Below are 25,107 nucleotides of genomic sequence, written 5' to 3' on the forward strand. Positions count from 1 at the left end.
GCTCCTGTTTGTGAAATCCTCTTGGCTCCTTATTTGTTGGTAGCTATGGGTGACAGCCTGTGTCTTCCTCTTGTCACATCTGTCACCCTGGATGTATCAGAACTACCAGGTAAATGAATTTTTAGTCACATCTGGCATGGCTCGTTCTGGGATCCGGGTGCTTTTGTAAAGCCCCATGGTGATAACATGCAAGCAAGCATTCCTTCCTGGGATGGCCGCTTACCCCAGCTGGGAGTGATTCACGGGAAGCCTCTTCCATTAACGCGGTGGTATGCAAGTTCACACCGACTTCTACGTGGTGCTCTTGTTGATGTAAGAGACTGGAGTGAGGCATGATGATGACTGCCTTGGAGGGGATAGAGCAGGGAGGTCCAGTGAGGGTAAGTCGAGGCCAGTGGGGCTTGGTTGGCATCCATCTCAGTCATTCTTCCACAATCTTTTGAACTCTATCTTTTAACTCTTGGACCTCCTTTGTCCAGAATCTACTCCAACCTAGCCCAGGGGAATGCAGCCTCCCCTTAGCTGTCGATGGTTGTGGGAATCACAGTGAGGGAGGGGTGGGTGAAGCTGGGATCCTGGACAGGGTTCCAGAAAAAAACAGGACCTTTGGGATCCTTCCCTAGACGTGTGTGCTCTCAAGAGTTATTTATTTGGGGGAAGGGGTGAAGCACATGCCAGTGAGGATATGGGGAGGTCAGGGGACACCTTGTAGGAGTCCCCTCCTTCCAGTTTGGAGGTTCCAGGGATAAAACTTAGGTCGCCAGTCTTGGTGCCAACCACTTTCAGTCCCTGCCCTCTCACTGGCCCCGGATGGGCATGGGAGCCCGAGCAGCATCTTCAAGATGGGAAGATCACCCTGCTCACGGGGCTGCTGTGGGAAGGCATATGGTCAGGCACAGCCCGGTGCATGATGGGTGTCGCATACTGTTTCTAACTTCTTTTTTTTTTTTAAATGTATTTATTTATTATTGGTGTTTTGTCTGTTTGTATATCTGTTGAGGGTGTTGGATCCTGCAGTTACAGACAGTTGTGAGCTGTCATGTGGGTGCTGGGAATTGAACCCAGGTCCTTTGTAAGAGCAGTCAGTGCTCTTAACCACTGAGCCATGTCTCCAGTCCCATGTTTCTAACTTCTTAAAGCGTCTCTGGGGCCCAGGCATTTCATGAAACCGCTACCTCCGATCTTGCTCTCAGGGGTCGTAGCACCTACCGCATACACGTCACCTCCCCTGGGAAAGTTCTCTTTGACAGAGTGACTGGCACAGCCGTTCATACAGCTCTGAACCTCCCAAATGGCACCCCCATGTCTCTCCTGTCTCACCGTGATTCAGTCCTGGCACCCTGGGTCACCCCTCTTCATGTTTCACGAATTCTCAGAACCACTGTTTCTTGTTGCCCTCTGCTCTCGCAATCCCACAGTCCAGCCACCTTCTCAGTCCCCCACTCCTGGGGACACCCCTTGTTCTATCTAAGTTGGTGGGTCGCAAATCAAGCAACTTCTCTGGCAGCTGGGAGAGCACATTGGCGTCTTCAGCCTCCTTTGTCTGTTGTATCCAAAGTCCAAGCCTGACGAAGTCTCTCATCTTCGTAACTCGTGTCTCACAGGGTCCCAGTGCAGGGTCAGCTGGGCCTCTTCCCATCTGGGGGCTCCCCTGTGGAAAAATCCACTCCAAAGCTCCCTCAGGCCATGGGTAGAAGTTGGTTCCATGCAGCTATTGGCCTGAGGGTCCAGCTTCTGTTGTTTTTGTTTGCGTGGTGTGTGTGTGTGTGTGTGTGTGTGTGTGTGTGTGTGTGTGTTATCGCTTTGAGACATGGTCTTCTGTAGTTCATTTAATATGTAACCAAGGGTGACTTTGAACTTCTGACCCTTTTGCCCTCACCTCCTATGCACTGAGATTATAGGCCTTCACAGCCACACCAAGTGCTGGGGATTAAACCCAGGGCTTCGGACATGCTAGGGAAGCACTCTCCAACTGAGGTACAAACCCAGCCCCAAGGGCCAGCTTCTTGATGGCTGCCCTCTGTCCTCAGCCATCTGCAGCTCCCTGCTTCCCGCTCCCTTCACAGCTGGCTCACTACATGGCTTCGGCTTTCTCAAGGCTGGCCGGCAGGCCTCCCTCACACCTTCTAAGGCAGAGTCACATGTGATATGCTCATGCACGTCACATGTTACATGGTCATGAGTGTTACATCCCAGCCCCTTTGTCATGCGTGTTAGAAGCAGGTCCCACTCAGGCAAGAGGACTGCACAGGGCAGGGGCCTGGGAGGTCACCTTCGGGGGCCTCTACCCTTTCCTCCTTCTCCATCTTCCAGAACAGAGTCCTGGCCTTTGTGTTTCCAAGTCCCCTCCACTCAGGCTGTCCCCGCAGTGAGGTTGGATTGGGTGGGGCTTCTCAGACTCTGCTCTTCCAGAAATTTCTTCTGCAGTAGTGCAGCGGCGTTGCCATAGGGACAGGACACGGGGAGCAATGGGTGATTCCCATTGCCCAGGCAGGCTCTGGGACATAGTAGGTGCCTAATAATGCCCACTAAATGAGTAAAAAGCCACGGGAAAGCAACGGGGTAGAGTTCAGGACAAGTTTCATGACCAGCATGAGAACTGAGTCCTGAGGGAGGTTAGGAGGTGTCTTTTATTTATATTGTTATTAATGGTTGTTTGGGAGGCATGAATCCCAGGCTAGCATGAAACTTTTGATTCTTCTGACTCAATTCAAGCTGAAGCCCAGTGTCTTTTTCTTGAGACCTCCACACCAGAGGCCAAGGTCAGCTTATTTCACTCAGTAGAAACTTCCTGGTAGCTCAGAGGGGTTGTATGGCTGGCCAGCCATTAGCCCAGCTGAGGCTCTGGGTCTTTCTGCATAGTGTCTCCACCGGATGCAGGACTCATGAAGTACAGAAGGCATACGTCCCTGCTCCGGGCACAGAGATACTGTCACCTCTTCCATAAATCCTCCCAAGCACTCATTCTTCACTGTTCCTCAGGCTCCTCAGTGAGCCCCGAGATGAGCACCCTAGCGTGGAGCCTTGGTCCCCCTTTCCTTCCCAGGTTTTCCTCGAGGGCCTTTCCTGCCAGCTGACCTCGTGGGCTCTCTGGGTACACTGCCACTAACTTAAGTGACAAGGAAGAGTGTTCGGAGCTTCAGTCTGTGACTGGAAGATTTCCTGTGTCCCGCGGTTGGGACAAATCTCTCCCACTTTGTCCCCCCCAAGTAAACACACAGAGGCTTACATTAATTATAACTGCATGGCCATGGCTCAAGCTATTGGCTAGCTAGCTCTAGATCTTAAATTAGCCCATAACTATAATCTATGTGTCGCCACATGTTCCATGGCTTTACCTGCGTCCCATTACATGTTGCTCCTTGGGCAGCTCGCTGGCTTCTGTCCCCACCTTGTTCTTGGGTCTCTCTTTGAATTTCCCGCCTGCCTCTAAGCTGTCTTGCCATAGGCCAAATGGCTTATTTATCAACCAATCAGAGCAACACATATTCGCAGTGTACAGAGCGACATTCCGCCATCATTAGTCTTCCCTTGCAGAGGTCCCTTGAGCCTCTGTTGCGAATCAGTGCGGCTCTGTACAACTCTACAGATCTTCCGTCAAACCACAAAGGGTCCCCCTTCCCCTGGGCAGTGAGCCCCTTCTCGCCTCAGGTGCCACTAGGGAGATTTTTCTCGAAGTGAGAGTGGCCGCGAGGGGACCCCTGTCTCCATCCCCGAGTGTTGGCACCTCATACCAAATTGAAAACTTCTGCGTCACAGGATAACGACCGTCTGGTGGGCAGCTTCTGCTACAGCATTATCCTTAACTTAGGTCGGGGCCCTCACCCTGGGAGGGGTGGGGCTTAGGTGGAGGCCAAGTGCTTTGCCGTTCTCAGCTCCCCTCTGCAGTTTTATCCTGATTCCTTTCACGTTGTCGGCCGCTGGGACCCAGAAGCCATCTTTTCCCGATTTCTCCTAATAAGGATGCTTGTTGCTGCACACACCGCTTTCCTTTAAATTCATAGACCGACAGAAAAAGGAAGGAAGAAACAAAAACAAAAACACCCCCAGCTTTCTGTTCCTTTAAGTTCTTGGAGGATACCTTCCTGTTTCTTCCACGAAAACAAATCTGCCTCCTGCTTGTTTTGGTTTTCATTCAACAAAATGTCTAAGAGTTTCCAGCCTGCACCCGTGCCTTCGGGCTCTTGTTAGACTCTTCCCCTGGGGGCTGCCGAGGAACCTCCCATCACCGGTTCCTGGGATGCTCCCAGACACCACTGGGCCCCTCTGCACCTGGTGCTCTAGAGTACCTCCAGTTATGTTATTGACAGCATTCTTAGCCTCTGCCACGAAGCAGACACAGCGTCTGTGCCAACTTACAAGGCAGGGTCTAGCAGATGGGGTGCGTGTATGTGGCCCATGCTGGCTTCACGAGAGCTAACCTTGGGATGTTAACTACGCCTTGCTTTCACACATCCACAGACAAGAGCAACACAAAAACCGGGGATGTGGTTAGCCCAACATCTGGATCCAGCTGGAGCCTCCAATTCTTCCCTTTGTGTTTTTTCTTCCAAATCCTCCTCTCCCCTCCTCCAGCTTCTCAAACCAGGCATCATTCAAGGAAACCGAAGCCATGTGTTTGTGATTCACCGAGGCTGAGCATGGCAGAGTGGTTTGTCAGCTCTGCCTCGGAGAGAAGTCATGTGTGTGTGTCTGCGTGGGAGCCTCGTGTGGGTCTGTAGTGAGTGTGGGTGCATTCGTATGCCCACATGCGGATGGTTTTTTCTTCCTGTTTCTCGTCCGATTTTCAACGGATATTTCTTAGAATCAGGAAATCGTGTTTGGTCAGAAAAGCCTCCCCGCCCGTTCCCCCCCTTGCTGAGGCACTCCAGTTTGGCAGACTTCTCCGCACACCCACGTTCTGACTCCTTGGAGATGGGCCTGGGCCAAGCAGTCTTGAAGTCTGGTTTGGGAGCCAGCATGCAGAGCAGTTTCTCTGGGCTCTGTGACAGGCTGCAGGCTGGAGGTGGCCACAGTCTAAGTGTCAAACCTGGTATGGCCTGATCTTTTGGACTCGGCCCTGAAGTCAGGGTAGCCTTCCTGTGCACAGCCCCGCCATTCCTTCGGTGGGAGCTGGGAGCCTTCTGTGGTGCTTGCCTTGCCAGCTGAGACCCTTGCTGATCAAGAGGAAAGCCAGCCCAGCTAGGTCTGTGGTAGGGCAGACCTTCCGCCTAGAGATTCGGGAAGTCTCGGTCCAGCTCAGACACACCTGCTCCACTTGCTGCTCACCTTCTCAGGATCTATTGGGCAGCCACCTCCGGGAGGGTGGGTCCAGCTCCCTCGTGGGCTACCAATTGCTTTTGATCTCTCTCAATCACAGCGGTGACCCAGAGATCTGTGTTGGTACACTGCAGGTCTTGCTTACTAAACAAGGTCCCTGAGGGCCCCAGGTACTCAGAGCAAGTACCCAAAAGTGGTCGGTGTGGTAGCACATGAACAGGTGTTTTTGTAAGAGTTCCTGTCGTCCTCCTGCAGAGGCTCACTGTGCCCAGCAGAGCCTCATTCAGACAGCCCAGGCTGAGCTTGGGGACAGACACCCTTAGCCCTACTGAAGGAGTGGTAGGAGACAGGCTCCCGCATGCACAGGGCCTTCCCTTCCCTCGGGAGCGGTCTTTCTAGGCACAGCCTGGTTCTGGCCAGACTGGCAGGTATCTCTAGGAAGTCACTACTCATGGTGGAGACTGTGCCCTCCAATGCCTGGCCTTCTGTGCCGCGTGAGAGAGACAGCGCCACAGGAGCCCAGCTGGCAATCAGAGAGGACTGGTCTGTGTGGCTGCAAAGGGCAGCTGTGTCCACGGGCGATCCTCTCCCCTGGAGGCAGATTTCATCCTGGCTCCGGGAAAAGTACGTCCTGAAGGACAAACCGGCCCCTGTGGCTGCTGCTCCAGGGTGGTATAAGTAGAGGCTCTTGGGGGAGTTTCTGCACTTTGGAAGGGGTGCTGGGACCAGATGGCCCATATTTTAGTGGAACTGGCATCAAGACATCCTGCCTCAAGTCCTAGACAGGATTGCTTGGGGGAGAAGGGGTGTGGCAGAGCCATCTGGGAAGTGGAACCAGGCGCTAACGTGGCACTTGCTGTCAGAGGCTATGGCTGTCGTCCCCTGGGGGTGAGTTAGAAAGGCTGACGGAGACCCTCTCAGTCATGGCCCACACCCCTTCACATACACACCTCCTCGCCTGCAGGGTGGACTGCCCATAGCCTGAGACGTCAGCTCAGGTCAGAGCCAAGGACTCAGCCCAGGGACTGGGGTTCACTCCTGCTCCTCAGATTTGCTGGTAGCAGGAGTTGTACCTGAATGTTGTGCTGGACACCTGAGTGCCGACTCTGTGACTTTAGTGAGTTGCTTGCAATGTCTCAGAGAGGTCGACTGCAAGGCGGGATGGCCCTGATGGAAGTTACTACAGCTTTGAGGGAAGGACCCACAGCTTCCTATCAGCCCCAGTATCCCAGTCTGCTGTCCTTCAGGCTCCGGGGTTCCTGTCCCAGAACTCCAGTCGCTTCCCCTAAAGCTTTTGTCTCTTTTACTTCCTGCCAACCCTAGGTGCTGTCTGAGGGACACAGTACCCTCCCTGGCCCTTTCCCAGGGGGACTCAACCTCAGGGGAGGTCTGTGGCAGCCTTGGGCCCTCAGGCTAACGGCCCCAGGTCCCAGGTGATTCATCAGGTACCAGCAAACAAACTGCCAATGTCCCCTTCCGAGTGCCACCGCAGCGGCTCAGCCTTCCTCCTGCCCATCTCAGCGTTCCCACTGTCTGGTGCTCAATGCCAAGTGCGGCCCAGTACTTGTCTGTGTTCAGTTTCAGGGTGTCAGGTTTGGCCAGCGATTCTAGCTCGCTGGGGTCCTTCATCCAACACGTCAGCTGTTCCCTCCAGCTTGCGGTCCTCTACAAATCCGATCCACATGCTGTCGGTGGCCTTGGCCAAGCCGTTGATAAAAAACGACTAGAAAGGGAAGGGCTGAAAGCAGAACCCTGAAGACCCTGTCTGCTGTCTGCTGTCGGCAACTGTTGTTCAACTCCAGATGGTTGCTGACACCCCATCTCGTCCCTGAAATTCTAGTGCCAAGTCCCTCAATGTCCAAGACACACAGTACCAGGGAACTCGCCTCATCCTGGCCAGGGGACCAAAGTTAGCTCAGGTGACCAGTTCTCGGGGAACCTACAGCAGAATCCCAAGCCACCGTTACAGTCTGGTCCAGAGTACCACCAGGTTTAACATCTCACGTCAGCAAACCGACTCTCAGGTCTAGCCAGGCCCTGGGCTCTGTGGACCTAGAAGTAAGCCAGACCAAGGCCTACCCTGGGAGAGATCCAGAAGGCCTGGTGCTTGCCGAATAGCTTGGGCTGACACCAAACGCTCTGTCCTCCTGCCTTGGCCCCAAGTGCAAAGATTGTAGACCTAGTCCGTGTCCCCCATTTCGTACTCCTCCACTGCCCCCCTGTGCTGGACCCGGGGTCCGGTCTTGGGGAACTGGGATGAGCATACTGTCACAGTGTCCTTCGACAGACTGAGAGGCACAGGGTACTTCCTAGGGAAGATGACAGAGGTGGCCACTGTCGGGGAGGCCTCCCAAGGCCAGGATTTCTGAGATGACCTTGGTACAGTGAGATGAGGCGGGGAGTGGGTGGAGAGAAGGAGGAGAGTGGGGAAGGCCCCCCCAAAGTGGTTTACACTGTTCTGTGGGTCACCCGGGAAGGAAGGCTGAGGCCGGGCACTCAGAGCCTAAGGTCAGGTACTCTGCAGCAAGGTGCGTGGGTGAAGTGAGTGGGCAGGGCCTCTGGAATCTCCTCCAGTCCGGGCCACCAGAGTGTCACTTGCTCAGAGTTATCTGGTCTGCAATGGGGTTCACAGTGCCGACCTGGAAGTTGATGTGGAAGCCAGATGAAGTGCTTAGGCAGCCTTCCCCTTCATCAGGAGCCTGGCAGTCAGGGTCCCCCTTCCCCCACTCCTACAGATTGAAACAGGCTGGCTGCCAGGCCAGCTCCCTACCGTCTCTATAAGCTAATGTCTGTAATCACCTCAATCTCTTGATCCCCAATCCCTGGGCACGCAGTAGTGAACCAGATGGCTTGGGAGGGAGATGTGGGCCTCTGGACTCCCATCCTCCCTGGGGCCTTTTACTGACCCTAGGCACTCCTAAGAGCATTCAACTAAGCCTGGAGTGGGACAGAAAACACAGTTATTGTCCCTGCCCTATAGACAGGAGGAATAGCTGAGGTCATCTCTATGGGACCCACTATTCCTTTCGTAAGCCTTGGTCTAGCATCCTAAGAGCTGGTCATCTAGGCTCTATTTGATTACTTCCTCAGTTGGCAGGCTCACCCCGACGAATCTACAGGCTACAGCTATGGACAAGTCAGAACTCTGAGAGCTGAGCCAAGAAGGGATTATATGGGCTGGATCACCTGACAGTCATTATCATCCCAAACTGGGCCTTAGACCAGTACCTTCCCGACCGCCAAGAAACACTGGAGAGAGGGGTCAGGAACTGCTATCCCAGTCTTGATTCTAGAACTTACTTGCTGAGAAGCCTGGCCAGGCATCTCTCCATCCTGAGCTCCGTGGTCCTTATGTGCAGCTCAGACCCAGACTACCCAATACAATAGCCACTAGCCTATCAAGCCCTTGAAATGCAGCTAGTGAATATATTGATTCGTCAATTAATTTTAATTAAAATTTAAAACCTGACCAGTGTAAAAAATTTCCCATTGATTATTCCTGGCAATAGGTTGGATATCTGGGTTAAAGTATTATTAAACAGATGCCATATTTCCTTTTACTTTTTCTTCATTGAGACAGGGCCTCACTTTGTGGTCCAGGCTGGCATGGCCTTTTCAAACTTTTTAAAATTAATCAAGGGCTAAGGGGCACAGGCCTATAATTCTAGCACCTGGGAGATTGAGGAAGGAGAGTGCAGAGTTTAAGGCCAACCTCTCAAAATAAAAAATAAAGATAACTGTTAGCAAATCTAAATGACAGATGGGTCTGACCTCGGGATTCCTCAGGGTGACACTGACTTACGAGGCTGCTGAGCGGTGGAATCAGGCAGATACTCAAGTCTTTGGGGAGACTGAGAAGCTCCTGGCAAACTGTAGCTTCTCTGGCTGCCAGGCAGAAAGTCTGGGGCTGTGTCTTCCACCGAACAAGACATGCTTATTCTCGACATAAGAAAGAACACAGAGAAATAGGAAAAGCAAAATACCAACGGCCCTTCTCCCTCCACAGACTGCCACTTGCTCTTCAGCCACATGTGTGCACTCGCATCCACAAGGCTTAACACTCTCCCAAGTACCAATGTGCCCTAGCTTGTCAGTTCTCAGGAAAAAAGCATTTCAGCAGTGTGGCTCTAATGCAGTTCTCAACCTGTGGGTCACGACCCCTTTGGGTCAAACAACCTTTCCACAGGGGTCATATATCAGATGTCCTTCGTATGAGATATTTACGTTGTGATTCATAACAGTAGCAAAATTACAGTTATGAAGTAGCAATGAAAATTATTTTATGGGGGCTGGAGAGATGACTCAGTGGTTAAGAGCACTGGCTGTTCTTCCAAAGGACCCGGGTTCAATTCCCAGCACCCAGATGGCAACTCACAACTATCTGTAGCTCCAGTTCCAGGGGACCTGGCATCCTCACACAGCTATACATGCAGGCAAAACACCAATGCCCATAAAATAAAAATAAATAAATTTAAAATAAAATAAAAAAAAAGAAAGGAAAGAAAAGAATTTTATGGTCGGGGGTCACCACACATGAGGAACTGCATTAAAGGATCACAGCGTTAGGAAGGCTGAGGACCACTGGGCTAGAGTCTCAGCTCTCAAAGAACTCACCAGCAGGAGGAACCCCAAATACCAAGTGGCAGAAACTTACACTCCAGTCCTTGTGCCCACCAGTTTGAGGAGTGGCGCTGTTCTCACACAGGCTCTGTGCGCTCCTGGCACTTTCCTCCCAGCCCTGGTGGCCCTCGCCATGGCCTGCCATGGCTGCCATGGCCTGCAGTCGCCCTGGGCACTGCCAGCGCCAGGTAGGGAGCTGCCCCCTCCCTTGGCTCTTGTCAACGGCTGCTGTCGCCGGCCTCACTTGGGTTCACCGGTCCCATTGGCTGGATGGTGGGTGAGGTGGGGTGGGTGAATGCTGAGCAGGGCTGCGTGGCCCTGTGTGCAGTTCTCCTCACATCTTTGCAGACCATGGTGCTCTCTGGGCTTGGGCCACAGTGCCCCTCAAGTCGGGACTGCATTTGTGTCTCCTCCCTGCTTCCCCCATCTAGATACCCCAGTTGGTAACACCTCACTGGGCCCCTTCCTCAGGAACCTTCGTCCTCAGGAAATCTCATTCTCATCCTGCCCCTGTCCACAATCCTTCAAGCTGTAAGTTTTGGACTGCAAGTCAGAGAGGGATCTGTTTCCCAGGATGCTCTGGGGCTCCCTGAAGCTAAATCTCGTCTCCACTTCATATTTCATTAGGACAGTCAGTCTTTCCAGGCACAGGTCCGTCCCTAGGGTGGCCGCCCAGCACGGCGGTGCGTAGACGTCTTTGTCCGAAGTCTGAAATGTTGTTCCCCCCCAGGCAGATACTCTTAGACGCAGTACCTGGGAAGCAGTGGCCGCTCCCTCTCCTCAGCACCCCTTGCTGCCTCCCAGTCCCCCTGACTCACGCAAGGCCACCTACAATCTGTTTTCTCGGTCCTGCCACCACACCCCACACAGACCCTGACCTCACTGAGCAGCACGGTGTCCCCACACTTGAAAGTCTTCCGTGCCCTCTGCCACCCACTCCTGTTGGCCCCATCTCCAAATCCTCCCCATCTTGGAGGAACTAACTCCAGGGCCGCCGCCTCCAGGAAGCCTTCCCTACTATCTCAGCTAGCGCTCCTCGCTCCCCTAACAGAAATTGTCCTTCACTGCCCCCTTCCCTTCAGTACAGATTTGTCCAACGTTCCTGCCTCCTGCCAGAGTAACTACTTCCTGAGGTCAGGGACAGGATCCAGACCAGCCTAGAGCTGGCCTGAGTTCTGACCTAGCAGGACACGAGTGTAGGTGAATTAGGGCCTATCCTCTCTCAGGAACCGGCTCCCCTTTGGCCTGCAGCAGGTGGACTCCACCACAGGTCTGCTGAGGGAGGGCAGAGGTAATCTTCCTTGGACAGTGGTCACGGCAGCCTCGTTTCCTCTGGCTGAAAATCCCATTACTGGCCTTTGCGATTTATGTCTGAGACCAACCCTAAGCCCATCACTAGCATATGGCGTCCTGGCCGAGGAGGAGAAAAGAGAGTGTGCCCCTCCTTCCTTCTGTCCTCCCTCCCTCCCTCTCTCCCTTCTCTTCCTTTCCCTGACGCCATGGAGCCGTGCTCCTGGCCTGCCTTGGGCTGGCTCATGCACCAGGTTCAGACCCCAGCCTACCCTGTCAGGGACACCTTATAACAACTCAGAGAGATGGGGTGGGGACAGGAGAAAGCAGAGGGACCAGGAGAGGAGGTTAGACACCATGAGAGGTCTCCAAGAGAAGGGACCTTTGCCCTGGGACTAATGAGAGGACCAGTCCATGCCCAGGGCCAAGCAGAGCTGCCCAGGTCTCCCGGATAAGGCCTGTCCTATGGGGTGGGCACTGGCTGCCACTGGGTATGGAGCTGGCATTGAGGAGGACATGAGGAACGGGGAGGATTATCTGCTCTTGTTTACATGATTAAAGCCAGACAAATACTTCCTTTATCTGAAAGAATGAAAGGGCTTTGGAGGAAAATCCTTTTGGCATGGAAACAAAGTGCAGACATTTCCTTAATTAATCTCTCGACTCCCTCCCCCAAAGCAGAGACACCTTCCTCACTGGCCAGGCAAGGGGGTGGTCTGGCTGAGGTCCACTCTGGCAGATATGCCTCTGTGTTCTCATGTGGGGAGGGGGATCTTGGACCCCTAGATGGAAGAAAGACTTGCTTGTCAGGGTCGCATGGCCAGCTGGCAGGCTAGGTCACCGTCTCCCTCACGCATTAGTTCCTTCAGTAAGCCTGTAGTGGTCCTCCACTCCCTGTCAGCTGGTGCTCTGGGCATTGGAGACCCACACAAAAGTCATCCATGCCCCTTTCATGTGCACTCCACCTTGTGATCGCGTTAGGCAGGTAAACACGCCGTGACAACCAGGGTCATGAGAGAAGAGGCTGGGGGGACCCCAGGACAGACTCTTACCACTGGCGGTGTGAAAGGACGTCACTGTAGAAGTGACGTGGCCCGGCCCTGTCTCGTGAGGAGTTGGGCAAGTATAGGGGGTTCTGAGGGGGACCATGCAGAGGGAACAGCATAGGTAAGGATGCAGAGGTGTGACGTCCTGGACTGGAGATCCGGGTTCCAGAGAGAGAGAGAGCAGAGCAAGGGAGGTTAGGGGCCTCAGGACTGGGTAAGCCAGAGGGAGACTTCCTGAAGCACACGAGGATACAGGGCAAGTGGCAAGGGAGCCACGGTGAGCATACTGGAGTTCATGGCCAAGGTCTCGTGCCTCTCACAAACCTGACTCACCTTACCTTCCAGCTTGATGTCCGGCCTTGCCTCCCTGGATGCCAAGACCTCCAGCCGCTTGGGCATCCTCACTGTGGCATACTACCTGTGGACTACCTTTCTGGCTGTCGTTGTGGGCATCATCATGGTCTCCATCATCCACCCTGGTGGCGCAGCGCAGAAGGAGACGACCGAACAGAGTGGGAAGCCGGTCATGAGCTCAGCGGATGCCCTGCTGGACCTTGTCCGGTAACTTTCTGTCCATACGCTCTTGGAAGCCCCAGGCCTGACACAGGTCCCCTGTGTGGCCTCCAGAGGGTACACAGAATGTGGCACTCAGGTCAGCTCTAGATTGTATGTGGCCACATGGGGCAGGATGAACCCTGTGACCCTCTAGTACACTGACATCAGTGGTGAACATGTCTCTGTCCCCAGCCCCTGGGCTGCCTGCTAGGTTCTGCTCTGCCATCTCCATGGTTGGGGACAGGTGAGGGAAGACCGGGCTGAGAAGGACTGTGAGCTGACTGATCCCACAGCTGTTGTGGCCACCCAGCCTGCAAGGCAGGACGCCAGTAGTTATGGGTCCCTCCTTTTCTCCATTAGTCCCTTTGCCCTAAATGAGAAAACAAGACTCGAAAAAACAGAGTAGCTTTCCCAGTTTATCTAGCAGCGAGGTGAGGCACCAGGCTTCCATCCAGGCTGCCTGGCAGCCAGGACAGTGCCTTTGTGGAACCACTACCTTAGCCACAGCGCCATGGACCTGAGCCAGCTCCCTGCCTGTCAATTACCCTCCTGGCCCTCACCAGTGCCAGCTCTGGGCCCAGGCCTGGATCAGGAGGCTCAGCCTCCACCCTGCCCCTGCTCTAGGAGAGAAAGACCATGGCATGCAGACCCGCTTCTAAAGGCCACGGGAAGCAGGTTTGATTTTTTTTTTTTTCTGCAGTGGTGGTAATGCAGCCTAGGGTCTTCTGCATGCTGGGCAAATGCTCTGCCGCTGAGCACAGCCCCAGCCATAACTTTCAAATACAGGAGCAGCATGGTTCAATGTAGAAGGCTCCCTCTAGCCACTAGAGAGGCTATGGACCAGAGTCAAGCAGGGCAGGAGAGGAAGGCAGAGTTGGGATTGGCACAGGGTGGTGGCCACTGGATGGGACTGGGAAGACTGGCATGATTAGCAGGAACACCATCAGGAGTCAGGAGCATGAGAGCAAGGATGGGCAAGGTGGGTGCTGCTGGCTGTGGCCCAAGCATCTGAGGGGATAACATGTGGTGGCCAAGCCAGAGGAAGGTCTGCAGCAGGCACAAATTTGTCACAGGAGAATTTGAATTTCTTGGGTGGATCCAAGCTGAAGGTGGAGATTTTGAGGTAAGGCATGTGGCCCTGAGGATGGAGGGCTTAGCCCGGGACATATGAGTGTGTCAGGACTGGACAGCCCCTGTACACAATCATACTGGAAATGGCCTGTGTCTTAGGATTTTATTGATGTGAAGAGACGCCATGACCATGGCAACTCTTATAAAGGAAAACAGTTAACTGGGGCTGGCTTACAGTTCAGAGGTTTAGTCCATTATTGTCATGGTGGGAAGCATGGTGGCATGCAGGCAGACACGGTGCTGGAGAGGTGGCTGAGAGTTTATATCTGGATGGACAGGCAGCGGGAAGAGAGAGACACTGGGCCTGGCTTCAGCTTCTGAAACCTCAGCGCCCAACCCCCAGTGACCCACTTCCTCCAGTCGGGCCACACCTATTCCAACAAGGCCACACATCCTAGTCCTTTCAAATAATGCCACTCCCTCTGAGCCTATGGGGGCCATTTTCGTTCAAACCACCACAACCTGGTGGGCCCAACTGGCTGACTTGCTCTATGGGTTCCTCCCAGGCCCTCCTCCCCTTCTAATCAGTTTAAGATGTAAGTCCAGGCCAATCTGATACCAAAGCCCCAGATTCATCCATTTAACACAAATCCTGCCCCTGCCTTGTGGATCTGATTCTGGTCTGGGAAAATGCAGTGGGAAGTTTCCTGCTTGTTTGCCTCACCCTGACAGGAGGGTACACGGGAACCCACTCTCCTGGGCATGTGTGCACTGCTGTAGGCATTCCCTGGTTGTGTTTCTTCCAGGGTTTCCATAGGTTCTAGCCCCCCTCACGTTGGGCTCTCCCGCTAAAATAATCCCTGTTCCATCTGGGCATTTAGAATGCTCCCTTCAGGCAATATCTCTGGTCAGCCCCTAAGCCCGGGTTACCTCTGGGCTGCCCTCTTGCTTAGGGTCCACTCTGTAAGGGCTGGCCCACGGGAAGTGTGTTTATCTTTGCTAGACGTGCAAGCCTTTCCCAGGGTCTTTGGATATGAGTCAGGCACAAGCCTCTACGTTCCTCAAATCCTGGGACACAGCCGGGGTCCCGGAGTTAGAGAGGAACATTCTTCCCTCCCTCATGGGAACTGATGGCCACGCTCAGCTTCTCTCCCTCTCCGTGGGAGTATCTATCCTGTGTGTCAGCGAGTTGGTGCTGTGTAACAACCCGTCTGGAACTGATTGATGGGCTTGAAATGTCAAACCGGGGTTTGCAGTCGGCAGGAAGGGTCTGCTGATTCCGACTGAGCCCACTCAGGGTCTGCAGGAGGCAGAAGGTCTGGGTGACAGGGGCCCGGGACGGCTTGGCTGAGACAGTTCTGCAGGCTGCTCATGGTCTCTGTGCTTCGAGGCCAGTCCTGTTTTCTCAGAATGGCAACGTGGGGAGAAGCCATTGTGGGAAGAAGCTGGCCTGGGCACTTTCTTACCATGCAGGTTGAAGGGATGGAACTGAAGCACGAGGCTTCTGTAAGCCAGGTGACATGACATCCCACACCATGGCTTTGAATGTCCCGAGACACCAGTGAGCTCCAGTTTTGGTGCAACCTGTCAACCTCTAGTGTCACCTCTTGGCTCTAGCACACACTTGTCTATGACATCTCCGAGCAAACAGGTCCAAGCAAAAGGCCTCAGCCCCACCCACCTCCCTCCGCACCGCCCACTCTCCGGCCCCCGCATCCACTCCTCTGAATGCTGTCAACTCTCCCTTCAAAACTGGACCAGACCATGGCCCTTCAGTGCCGTGTTTGCCGTTCTCACCGCCACCTTCTGTTTGAGAGTCCAGTGGGCTCCCCTGCTTTCTCTCTGCTCCAGTCTGATGTGTTTTCAGCACAGCAGCTCAGTAAGCCACCCCCTCGGTGTCCACGGCTTGCGCACCTACAAGCCACACCCCCTCGGTGTCCACGGCTTGCGCACCTACAAGCCACACCCCCTCGGTGTCCACGGCTCACCTACAAGCCACACCCCCTCGGTGTCCACGGCTTGCGCACCTACAAGCCACACCCCCTCGGTGTCCACAGCTTGCCTTCAAGCTGTCCCCTCGGTGTCGGTGGCTTACAGCCATCACAATGCCTCCTTCCCTCTCCACTGCCTCACTCAGGGCCTCTGAGCTCCACTCTTGCCCTGACTCCAGCCACACCAGCCTCAGGCGATCTTGCCTCGTCCTGTGTGTCCCTGCCTTCATGCTGTCCCTGCCTCTCTGCGCCCGCAGCCTTTCCTGGTGAGTGAGCATGCCTCCATTCTTTGCTTTGCTGAGGTCTCTGCTCTGGGCCAACTTCCTGCTGTGTTGATCTTTCATCTTCACTTAGCTGAGTTTTCCTGCCCCGCCCCTCTCACTACCTGACACTATCACACCCTCAGATTTCTCTATTTCTTCCTGTCACCCGCCCACCCCTGGCGGTGGCGGGTCTTACAGGCCTGTCCAGGAACCTAGAGAAGCAAGCAGCTCGGTACTTCATACAAGGTTGTCTTGCCGGCACAGCAGCTAGGGTCTAAGTCTCCGGAGCAGCCTCTGCTAGTCAGGAAAAGCCTGCACCCCGAGGACTCGGTGGGCTGCCTGGGGCCGACAGGGCAGGGCAGGAGGAGAAGCAGGTGTACTGGAGGCCAAGGAAAGAGGAATTGTGAGAGAACTCCTTCTAAGAGCTGTTATTTCTAGGAGTATGCTCCTGTGATCCATCACTTCTCAGACCCTGTGATTCAAAACAGCTTTTCCACGGGGTGGGAAGGGCAGCTGATGTGCAGGGAGCCCAGCCCTCCCGACTCGCCCTCCCTGCTTAGGGCTACCAGGCTCTGGGTTCCACACATGTGTCGGAGTCAAATGTTCCGGCCTTGGTCTGCTCTTGGTGGCTTCTCAAACGGTGAAGTCAGTCCTTCTGCGTGGAGGCTCTGCAAAGCTGTGCGGTTGGGCACCAGTGGCCCCACATCTTTGTGGAACTGGGGGGTTGCAGGGGAGGTGGCATGCTTCTCGGGTGCCGAACCACCACCTTCGATCCCTGAGGTCTTACCTCCTTTCCCGCCCACCAGAAGCCACTGTGGCCTTGAGTTGGTGGGTCTCTTTCCAGGGCCCCTTCTAAGTCTGCAGCTGCACACACAAGGCCCACAGCGAGCAAGTGGAGGCTGCGGGGTGTGAGCAGAAACTTCTGGAGGTGGGTTATGGCGCAGAGCTCACTGGCAGAATTCAACCTCAAACACTGTAAATGCCAGGTCTGGCTTGGCTTTCAGGCCTCAAACATGGAATGCTGGGCCTGGGGTGGAGCTCAGTGGCAGGGCACAGGTCTCGTATCGTGAGGCTGCAGATTTAATCCCTACCACCAGAAAAGAAAAAGAAATGAGAAGCTGGTGATGTCGGGAATGGTGACTAGGAGCAAGGAGGGTAGACAGGATGTGACTCTAGGCACGGGATGCCCGGGGAGGCAGCCCATCTTTAAGTCTCTGGGTGAAAGCACTGTGCCCAGAACTAGAGGAACAAATATGAGTCCCCACATCAGGACTGAGCACCATCCCCAACAGTCAGAGGAGGAAAGTGCATGGACATCACTGTCTGAAGCTCTGGGAGTAAGTGAAGGGCCCAGAGCCGCTTTACCTCAGCCCGGAGCAGGCATCTGCTAAATGATGCTGATGGAGTAAGAACACCTATGACCAGGATGGAGGCCCTGGGGACCTGGGGACACAAGGGACCATGTGAAATGTCAGAAAGACAAGAGGCTGGTCACACAGGGAAACGAGGCAAAGATGTGTACTCGTGTCTCCAAGATGATTCCAGATCGCTACAGACTGTGTCCCTGGCTGACCTGCCAAGTCATTAATTCATTTCCCAGGGCTCCAAGTCAGAACCTTGACGTCGGCTCCCAGGGCGGCCTCAGGAAGTCCGAGCAGAGCACTAATCAGAGCTGGCTGCTGCTTTTTCCACCTTATTAAAACACCACAGAGATTAAGTAATAACTTGGCTCCATGTGGAGCTCCTCTTTAGCATCCTGAGGATTGGATGAGCCGCTCAGGAGCCGTTCTTGAAAAGGAGCAATCCCAGGTTGGGAGTGTGTTTGGAACCATCTCAGTGAGAACTCACAAAGAGCAGATATGGAGGGTAGCCTTGGCAGGGAGCCCAGGCTAGACACTCAGAGTTGCAGGTGTGACTGTTCATATCCCCAGCCACATTCTGTCTATGCTTTTAGGTAGCTGCTACCAGGGCACAGGCCTCATGGGATAAAGGAGGAGTTCTCCTGTAAGAATTCAGGACCAACAGAAAATGAGCATTTTCCCAATTAACAATCAAAAGTATGGTTTTGGTTTTTTTTGATTTGGTTTGGTTTTTTGAGACAGGGTTTCTCTGTGTAACCCTGGCTGTCCTGAAACTCGCTCTGTAGACCAGGCTGGCCTCAGATTCATGGAGATCCGCCTGCCCCTGCCCCCTGAGTGCTGGAATTAAAGGCATGCACCACCAACGCCCGGCTCAAAAGTCTTAATTGAGTCTGCTGGGAAGTTTGTTGGTGACTAAGATGAGTCTGTATCTCAGCTGAGAACTTCACTGGCTGCGAGTTAAGGGAGACTCGAGGCCCTGGAGGCTTCGGTGAGGGAAAGCTTTGTCTCAGAAGCGGGCCATTCCTTGTCCCCAGGAGCTCATGCTTGGCCGCCTGTGTACTTGGTTGTGTTTAGCTCCTGGACCTCATCATCAGTATGTCTCATGGCCCAAGAAGGCTGCTCAAGCTCCAGCTGACTCATCTGCATTCCAGGAAGAGTGAAGAAAATTGGAGGAAAGGACACAAGGGTTCTAGACCAGTGGTTTTCAACCTGTGGGTCAGTCATAATCCCTCTGGCAAACCTCTCTCTCCAAAAATATTTACATCACGATTCACAACAGCAGCAAAATTACAGTTATGAAGTAGCAATGAAATAATTGTATGGTTGGGAATCACCACACCATGAGGAACTGTACTAGAGGGTCACAGCACTAGGAAGGTTGAGAACCACTGTCTTAGGCTAAAGCCATTCTTTAGGGATGGTGTTTAGTGACTTCCCCTCATCTTTGGGGCTGTCCCATTAAGGACACGAGAGGACAGGCGTCAGGGTTTGACGGGCAGGCCTTGTGGGTCTTATTGGTGAAATTATTAAGGCCACTCCACTTAGTTAAAAGGAAGATTTATTTAGTGGACAACTCACAAAAAGGGAAAGGTAGGTCACAGGGTCTGGGGAAGGTGTATCGCAGTCCAGCGGTGTTCTCTGGAGCTCTGTCATTCAGGGTCCCGACACAGAGAGAGAGCTCGCCCATCCAGATCTCGGGTCTCCAGGCGCCTCCCCCGGCCCCGCCTCGTAGGCGTGACAGTTGCCAGAGTCTCAATGGGGGTTGGAACTTCCAGATCCAAGCTGGAATGGCTACCCACTACAGGGTCTCGTACCCTAACAGGCCTCCCTGAGCAAGGAAGGAGGGGGATGCACACTGGTGCTCCCCCTTGTAAAGTGGCCTCCTGCTAAAGAAGTCTTGAAGGAGTGTGCACACTTGGCTCTTGAGTTCTTCTTGGGCTAGAGCCTGTTCTTTAAGGCTGACCACCTCCTAAGTCCCTTGATTCTCCTGGGGGCTCCTGACCAAGATTTCCACACTGACAGTCAGTGCAATCTGATGACAGACATTAGCTTCCAGCTCACTCAACGGGATCCCAGCTCCTGACCTCTGCTTCTCCCCTCCCTGGTGACGAAACCGAGACCCCTGGGGGAGGGGGAGTGATGGCGGGTCACAGAATACTCTCCCGAGGACAGCCTCTGCCTGGGTAGCTCCTCCCCCCTCCTCCTCTGGCCAGATGTGTCCACGGAGCCTGAATCTTAGTACAAACACGGCAGCCGCCGCCGCTTCTGGCCAGGGCCGCTGGGGAGGAGGCTTAGGAAAGGAAGCACACTCACGTCCACGTGCGCAGCTTCTCTCATGTGTGAACTGAAACTTGAAAGAAGAGAATTGCCAGGACAAGTGAGCTGAGGGCGAGCCAGGCAGGGAGCGGGAGTGTGTTATCACAGCCCATTCCGGGAAGCCGGAACAAGAGCATCTCCAATCTGCAACCTTCCTAGAAGGGCCCTGAAGGGCAGAGGTGCGAGTGTCTTAGAGAAAGGTCACTGCAGCGGCCACCTGAAAGCACCCCATCTCCTCCACCTCCCCAGTGAGTGCACTGTCATTTTACAAAACATTTAAAAAAAAATGTTTTTGGCAATTTGCACATCTTCTTTTGTGAAGTGAATTGGTGGGTGTATCTCTGTCTTTCTTTGTTGAAGTGTTAATGTTTTGTGACCCGCTTGCTTGAGCAGCAAATATTTTCAGAGTGCCTACTACATTCCAGGAGCAGGGCAGGGAAAAAGAACACGCCCCTACCCTCTAGGGAGCTGAGATTCCCGAGAGAGAAGACAGCTGGTGGAGATGGAAGAAAAGCAGGAATTGTTGAAAATGGTTTTAGATGCTGGCTGATTACTTGGGCCATTGAGATGCCCAGCTTGTCTATCATTTGTTTTATAATTTCATTTACATTGTAACCTTACAAAGCATCTTGTTGTTCCCTCAGATCATCATTTTGCTATAATTATAAGTTTTCAGAGGGTAGCAAAGAAAATAAATCCTACCTATCCTCACCAGTGACCCGGATGTTAGCATTTTCTACAACCGCAGGAATTTTCAAACTAAGAAATGGAACTGGGCCACCTTGAACTAAACTATAGGGACCTGGTCTGTTCAGCCTTTTGGGGCAGGGGCTCAGGTAGCCCAGACTGGATTTGAACTCATCAGGTAGCTGAGGATGACGTGAACTCCTGATCTTCCTGCTTCCGCCTCTCCAGTGCCAGGGTTGCAGGCTTGTGCCACCATTCCAGTTTGTTACAGAACTCCATTTGGATATCACCAATTTTTCCATGAATATCCTTTTCTGTTCCGGGACCCCAGCCAAGACGGCTTAGTGAACCGAGGAATGTCTTCTTTTCAATGAGTAAAATCAGTTGAGTTGTCCACTTTGTTCTTAGTGAGTACTTCCATGTTTAGGAGGTTATAAAATATTAACCAATTATCCACTAGACTTTTACTGTTTCATTAGAAAAAAATTATGTCCTGAAGTCAAGTGGAATTTGTTCTGGTGGAAGACATTAAATGACAGAGGGGACAACTTTTCAGAATGGCTGGTCAGCTGTTCCGTTCTAATGGTGAATCCTTTAATTCCTCACTGGCTTGTGAAGCAGCTTTCCAAATATGAAGTGCTTGTTGGGCCGGGCACCGTAGCACATGCCTGTAATCTGAGCACTTGAGAAGATGGCAGGTTTGGGAGCCGTCTGCGGTACATGGTGAGACCCTGTCTATAGTTAGATAGATAGGAAATTAGATAGATGAATGATAGATAATTAATTAGATAGATAATTAGATAGATGATAAGTAGATAGGTAGATAGATGGTAGATGGATAGATAGATAATTGGTAGGTAGATATATGATAGGTAAGTGGATAGATAGATGATAGATAGATAGATAATAGATGATAATAGATAGATGATAGATAGATAGATAGATAGATAGATAGATAGATAGATAGATAGATAGATAGATAGACTGGCAAGCCAGCTCATCAGCTACTTGCCACACAAGCCTGACAACTTGTTTGATCCCTAGAACCCACAAAAGGCAGAAGGAGAGAACTGACTCCTACAAGTTGTTCTCTGACATCATGACACTCCGTGACATGCCGCAGCACTCACCTGCACACACACACACACACACACACACACACACACACCATGAAATGCTTAGCCATTGAAGGTTCTGCCCCATGCTCCGGGCTCTGTGGTGTGGGTTGTCATATTGTTGTGTGTATAGTGCATTGCGTTGATAACAATTATACTTGTCTAGTATATTTTCATATCTAGCAGGACAAAAGCCCTTCCACCTTTAGCCTTATAATAAATATTTATAAGATGAGGTCAGCTCTCCACTGGCGTGAGTTTCATGTCCCCCAGAGTCAACCAACTGCCGGTCAAACACTTTTGGGGAGCACACTCACTGTGTGTGCACTAAATGTGCGGTCTTTCCTGTCATTAGTCCGTCCAGGCAGTACAGCAGCTCCTGATGTCACACTCCTGGGCTCGAGGCATGCACAAGGACCGGAGATGATTGACAGCCAGGCGGCATGTGCCTGTGTGTGGGTCATGCACATTCTGAGACCTTTTGATGTCTCCTAACACAGCATCCTCAAACTGGGAGCTCTAGGGAAGTTCTCGGGTCAATCTCTGACCCAAGTAAGGGATGTCAATAATGGTTCATGTGCGTGTCCAGTCTGAGTTGGGCCCACGCACACACAAAGGTTATCAAAGATAGAGGGGAAGCCAGGTGTGGTGACACACGTCTTTGGTCCCAGCACTTGGGAGGCAGAGGCAGGTGGATCGCTATGAGTTTGAGGCCAGCCTGGTCTACATAGTAAGATCCAGGCCAGCCAAGTCTATACAGTGAGAAATAAACAAAAGGATGGAAGGGACAACTGGAGATTTGCCTTTAGGAGGCCATCTCATGGGAAGATAAACATCTATGAGTTGCCAAGGCGACCCACGTACAGAAAGGCCACAGGCCTGCCTAGGAGTCAGACACCTGGCTGGGGAAAACGTGCTCATTTGCCTAGCAGTTAAGCAGTCGGGGAAATAAGGATGTCATGCCAGTCTGTGGGAGCAGTGTGAGCAAGGCCTGGGACTGGGAAAGAACAATGTTTGGTTAGGACATTCTAAGAGTCAGTGGGGACCAGGGGCATGGGGAAGAGACACCTTGGTGGGGCTCATGAGAGGCTTCCACTGCCCACTACCAAGGGTGTGTTCTGATGACACCCTCTTCGCCCGAAGGCCTCCCGTGCTTGCACTGGAATCCTTAATTCCTGCCTCTCTTCTCTTCCCAGGAACATGTTCCCAGCCAACCTGGTAGAGGCCACATTCAAACAGGTGAGCAGAGCCTGGCTATGGAGGGAGAGGCAGGAGGGGATGGAAGGCAGGGCTATCTGGGCCTGGCTGGAAAGTGACAGGCTGGCAGCCTTCCTGTCTTCTACAGGTGGATGCCCTGAGGGGTTGGGGGGGGCGACAGGGGTAGGATCCATATCTTAGCCCCTCCCATGGCCACACCCCTGTCCTGGGTTCCAGTTACTCAAAAAGAAACTCCATGGGGCAGAAGAAAGCCTTGACTGAGCACCTGACTCAGCACACTGGTGTTCACACTCGCCCTCCCAATCATCCTTACAAGTAGTGTCCACACTAAGGTAAGACCAGCCCATCTCCTGGATGGGAAAACTGAGGCTCAGAAGTAGATCAGTGCTCAAGATCACACTACTAGTCAAGGGCGAGAGAGTGGGGTGAATTCAGGCCAGGCCGGCATCTAAACCTGCTTTCTCTCTAAAAACAATCTCCCCATAAGAATAATAACAACATTCACTCTGGGAAATTAGGAAAAGATTAAAATACAGGAAACAGGCCCTGGGGAATGTGGCTCAGTTAGTAGAGTGGGGCCTCGCATGGTCAGAGCCCCGGGTTGGATTCCCAGCACATAAACAAGGGTTGAGAGCATGCTTGTAATCCTCAGGACTTGGGGGAGTTGGGGCAGCCTGAGCAATATGAGACTCTGCCTAAATAAATAAATAATAAGTAAGTAAGTAAATAAATAATTAAACAAACTTAACAGGAAAAAAAACATACAAACTCCACCCTCGGTTACCGCATGAAAATCCCCTCTAGGTCCAGGATCTAGAATAGTGGAAGCAGACGCCGCTGCTTCTCTAGACCGCGGTTTGAAACTGATGTTAGCATCTGCAGGCAGGCGTCTGCCTCTTGTCCCCACCCCACTCTCACCAGGTCATGAGTGTCCTCCCCAGGTAGACCCCTGTGTACTGTCTGTCTGTCTGTCTGTCCTCCCCAGGTAGACCCCTGTGTACTGTCTGTCTGTCCTCCCCAGGTAGACCCCTGTGTACTGTCTGTCTGTCCTCCCCAGGTAGACCCCTGTGTACTGTCTGTCTGTCTGTCCTCCCCAGGTAGACCCCTGTGTACTGTCTGTCTGTCCTCCCCAGGTAGACCCCTGTGTACTGTCTGTCTGTCTGTCCTCCCCAGGTAGACCCCTGTGTACTGTCTGTCTGTCTGTCTGTCCTCCCCAGTAGGCCCCCTGTGTACTGTCTGTCTGTCTGTCCTCCCCAGTAGGCCCCCTGTGTACTGTCTGTCTGTCTGTCCTCCCCAGGTAGACCCCTGTGTACTGCTGTCTGTCTGTCCTCCCCAGATAGGCCCCCTGTGTACTGTCTGTCTGTCCTCCCCAGGTAGACCCCTGTGTACTGCTGTCTGTCTGTCCTCCCCAGATAGGCCCCCTGTGTACTGTCTGTCTGTCCTCCCCAGGTAGACCCCTGTGTACTGTCTGTCTGTCTGTCCTCCCCAGTAGGCCCCCTGTGTACTGTCTGTCTGTCTGTCCTCCCCAGGTAGGCCTCCCTTGTGTACTGTCTGTCTGTCTGTCCTCCCCAGGTAGACCCCTGTGTACTGTCTGTCTGTCCTCCCCAGTAGGCCCCCTGTGTACTGTCTGTCTGTCTGTCCTCCCCAGTAGGCCCCCTGTGTACTGTCTGTCTGTCTGTCCTCCCCAGGTAGACCCCTGTGTACTGTCTGTCTGTCTGTCCTCCCCAGGTAGGCCCCCTGTGTACTGTCTGTCTGTCTGTCCTCCCCAGGTAGGCCCCCTGTGTACCGTCTGTCTGTCTGTCCTCCCCAGTAGGCCCCCTGTGTACTGTCTGTCTGTCTGTCCTCCCCAGGTAGACCCCTGTGTACTGCTGTCTGTCTGTCCTCCCCAGATAGGCCCCCTGTGTACTGTCTGTCTGTCCTCCCCAGGTAGGCCCCCTGTGTACCGTCTGTCTGTCTGTCCTCCCCAGTAGGCCCCCTGTGTACTGTCTGTCTGTCTGTCCTCCCCAGGTAGACCCCTGTGTACTGTCTGTCTGTCTGTCCTCCCCAGGTAGGCCCCCTGTGTACTGTCTGTCTGTCTGTCCTCCCCAGGTAGGCCCCCTGTGTACCGTCTGTCTGTCTGTCCTCCCCAGTAGGCCCCCTGTGTACTGTCTGTCTGTCTGTCCTCCCCAGGTAGACCCCTGTGTACTGCTGTCTGTCTGTCCTCCCCAGATAGGCCCCCTGTGTACTGTCTGTCTGTCCTCCCCAGGTAGACCCCTGTGTACTGCTGTCTGTCTGTCCTCCCCAGATAGGCCCCCTGTGTACTGTCTGTCTGTCCT

At 53.2% G+C, this 25,107-nt stretch overlaps 1 protein-coding gene across 2 annotated transcripts in view; it reads left to right on the top strand.

Annotated features, from left to right (window-relative positions):
* The window catches only part of Slc1a7 (solute carrier family 1 member 7), a 50,336-nt gene that overhangs the window by 14,952 nt on the left and 10,277 nt on the right, over positions 1–25,107 (top strand). The window contains exons 3-4 of one of the 2 annotated variants that reach the window (XM_006977722.3): positions 12,561–12,776; positions 22,771–22,813. In XM_006977722.3, coding sequence (XP_006977784.3) covers positions 12,561–12,776; positions 22,771–22,813 — 259 coding nt within the window. Of the gene's footprint in view, positions 1–12,560; positions 12,777–15,891; positions 16,099–22,770; positions 22,814–25,107 lie in introns of those variants that run through there. The other variant, XM_076564689.1, reaches the window with a different exon arrangement.

Source organism: Peromyscus maniculatus, chromosome 2 (assembly GCF_049852395.1).
Source record: "Peromyscus maniculatus bairdii isolate BWxNUB_F1_BW_parent chromosome 2, HU_Pman_BW_mat_3.1, whole genome shotgun sequence".
Classification (NCBI taxonomy): Eukaryota; Metazoa; Chordata; class Mammalia; order Rodentia; family Cricetidae; genus Peromyscus; species Peromyscus maniculatus.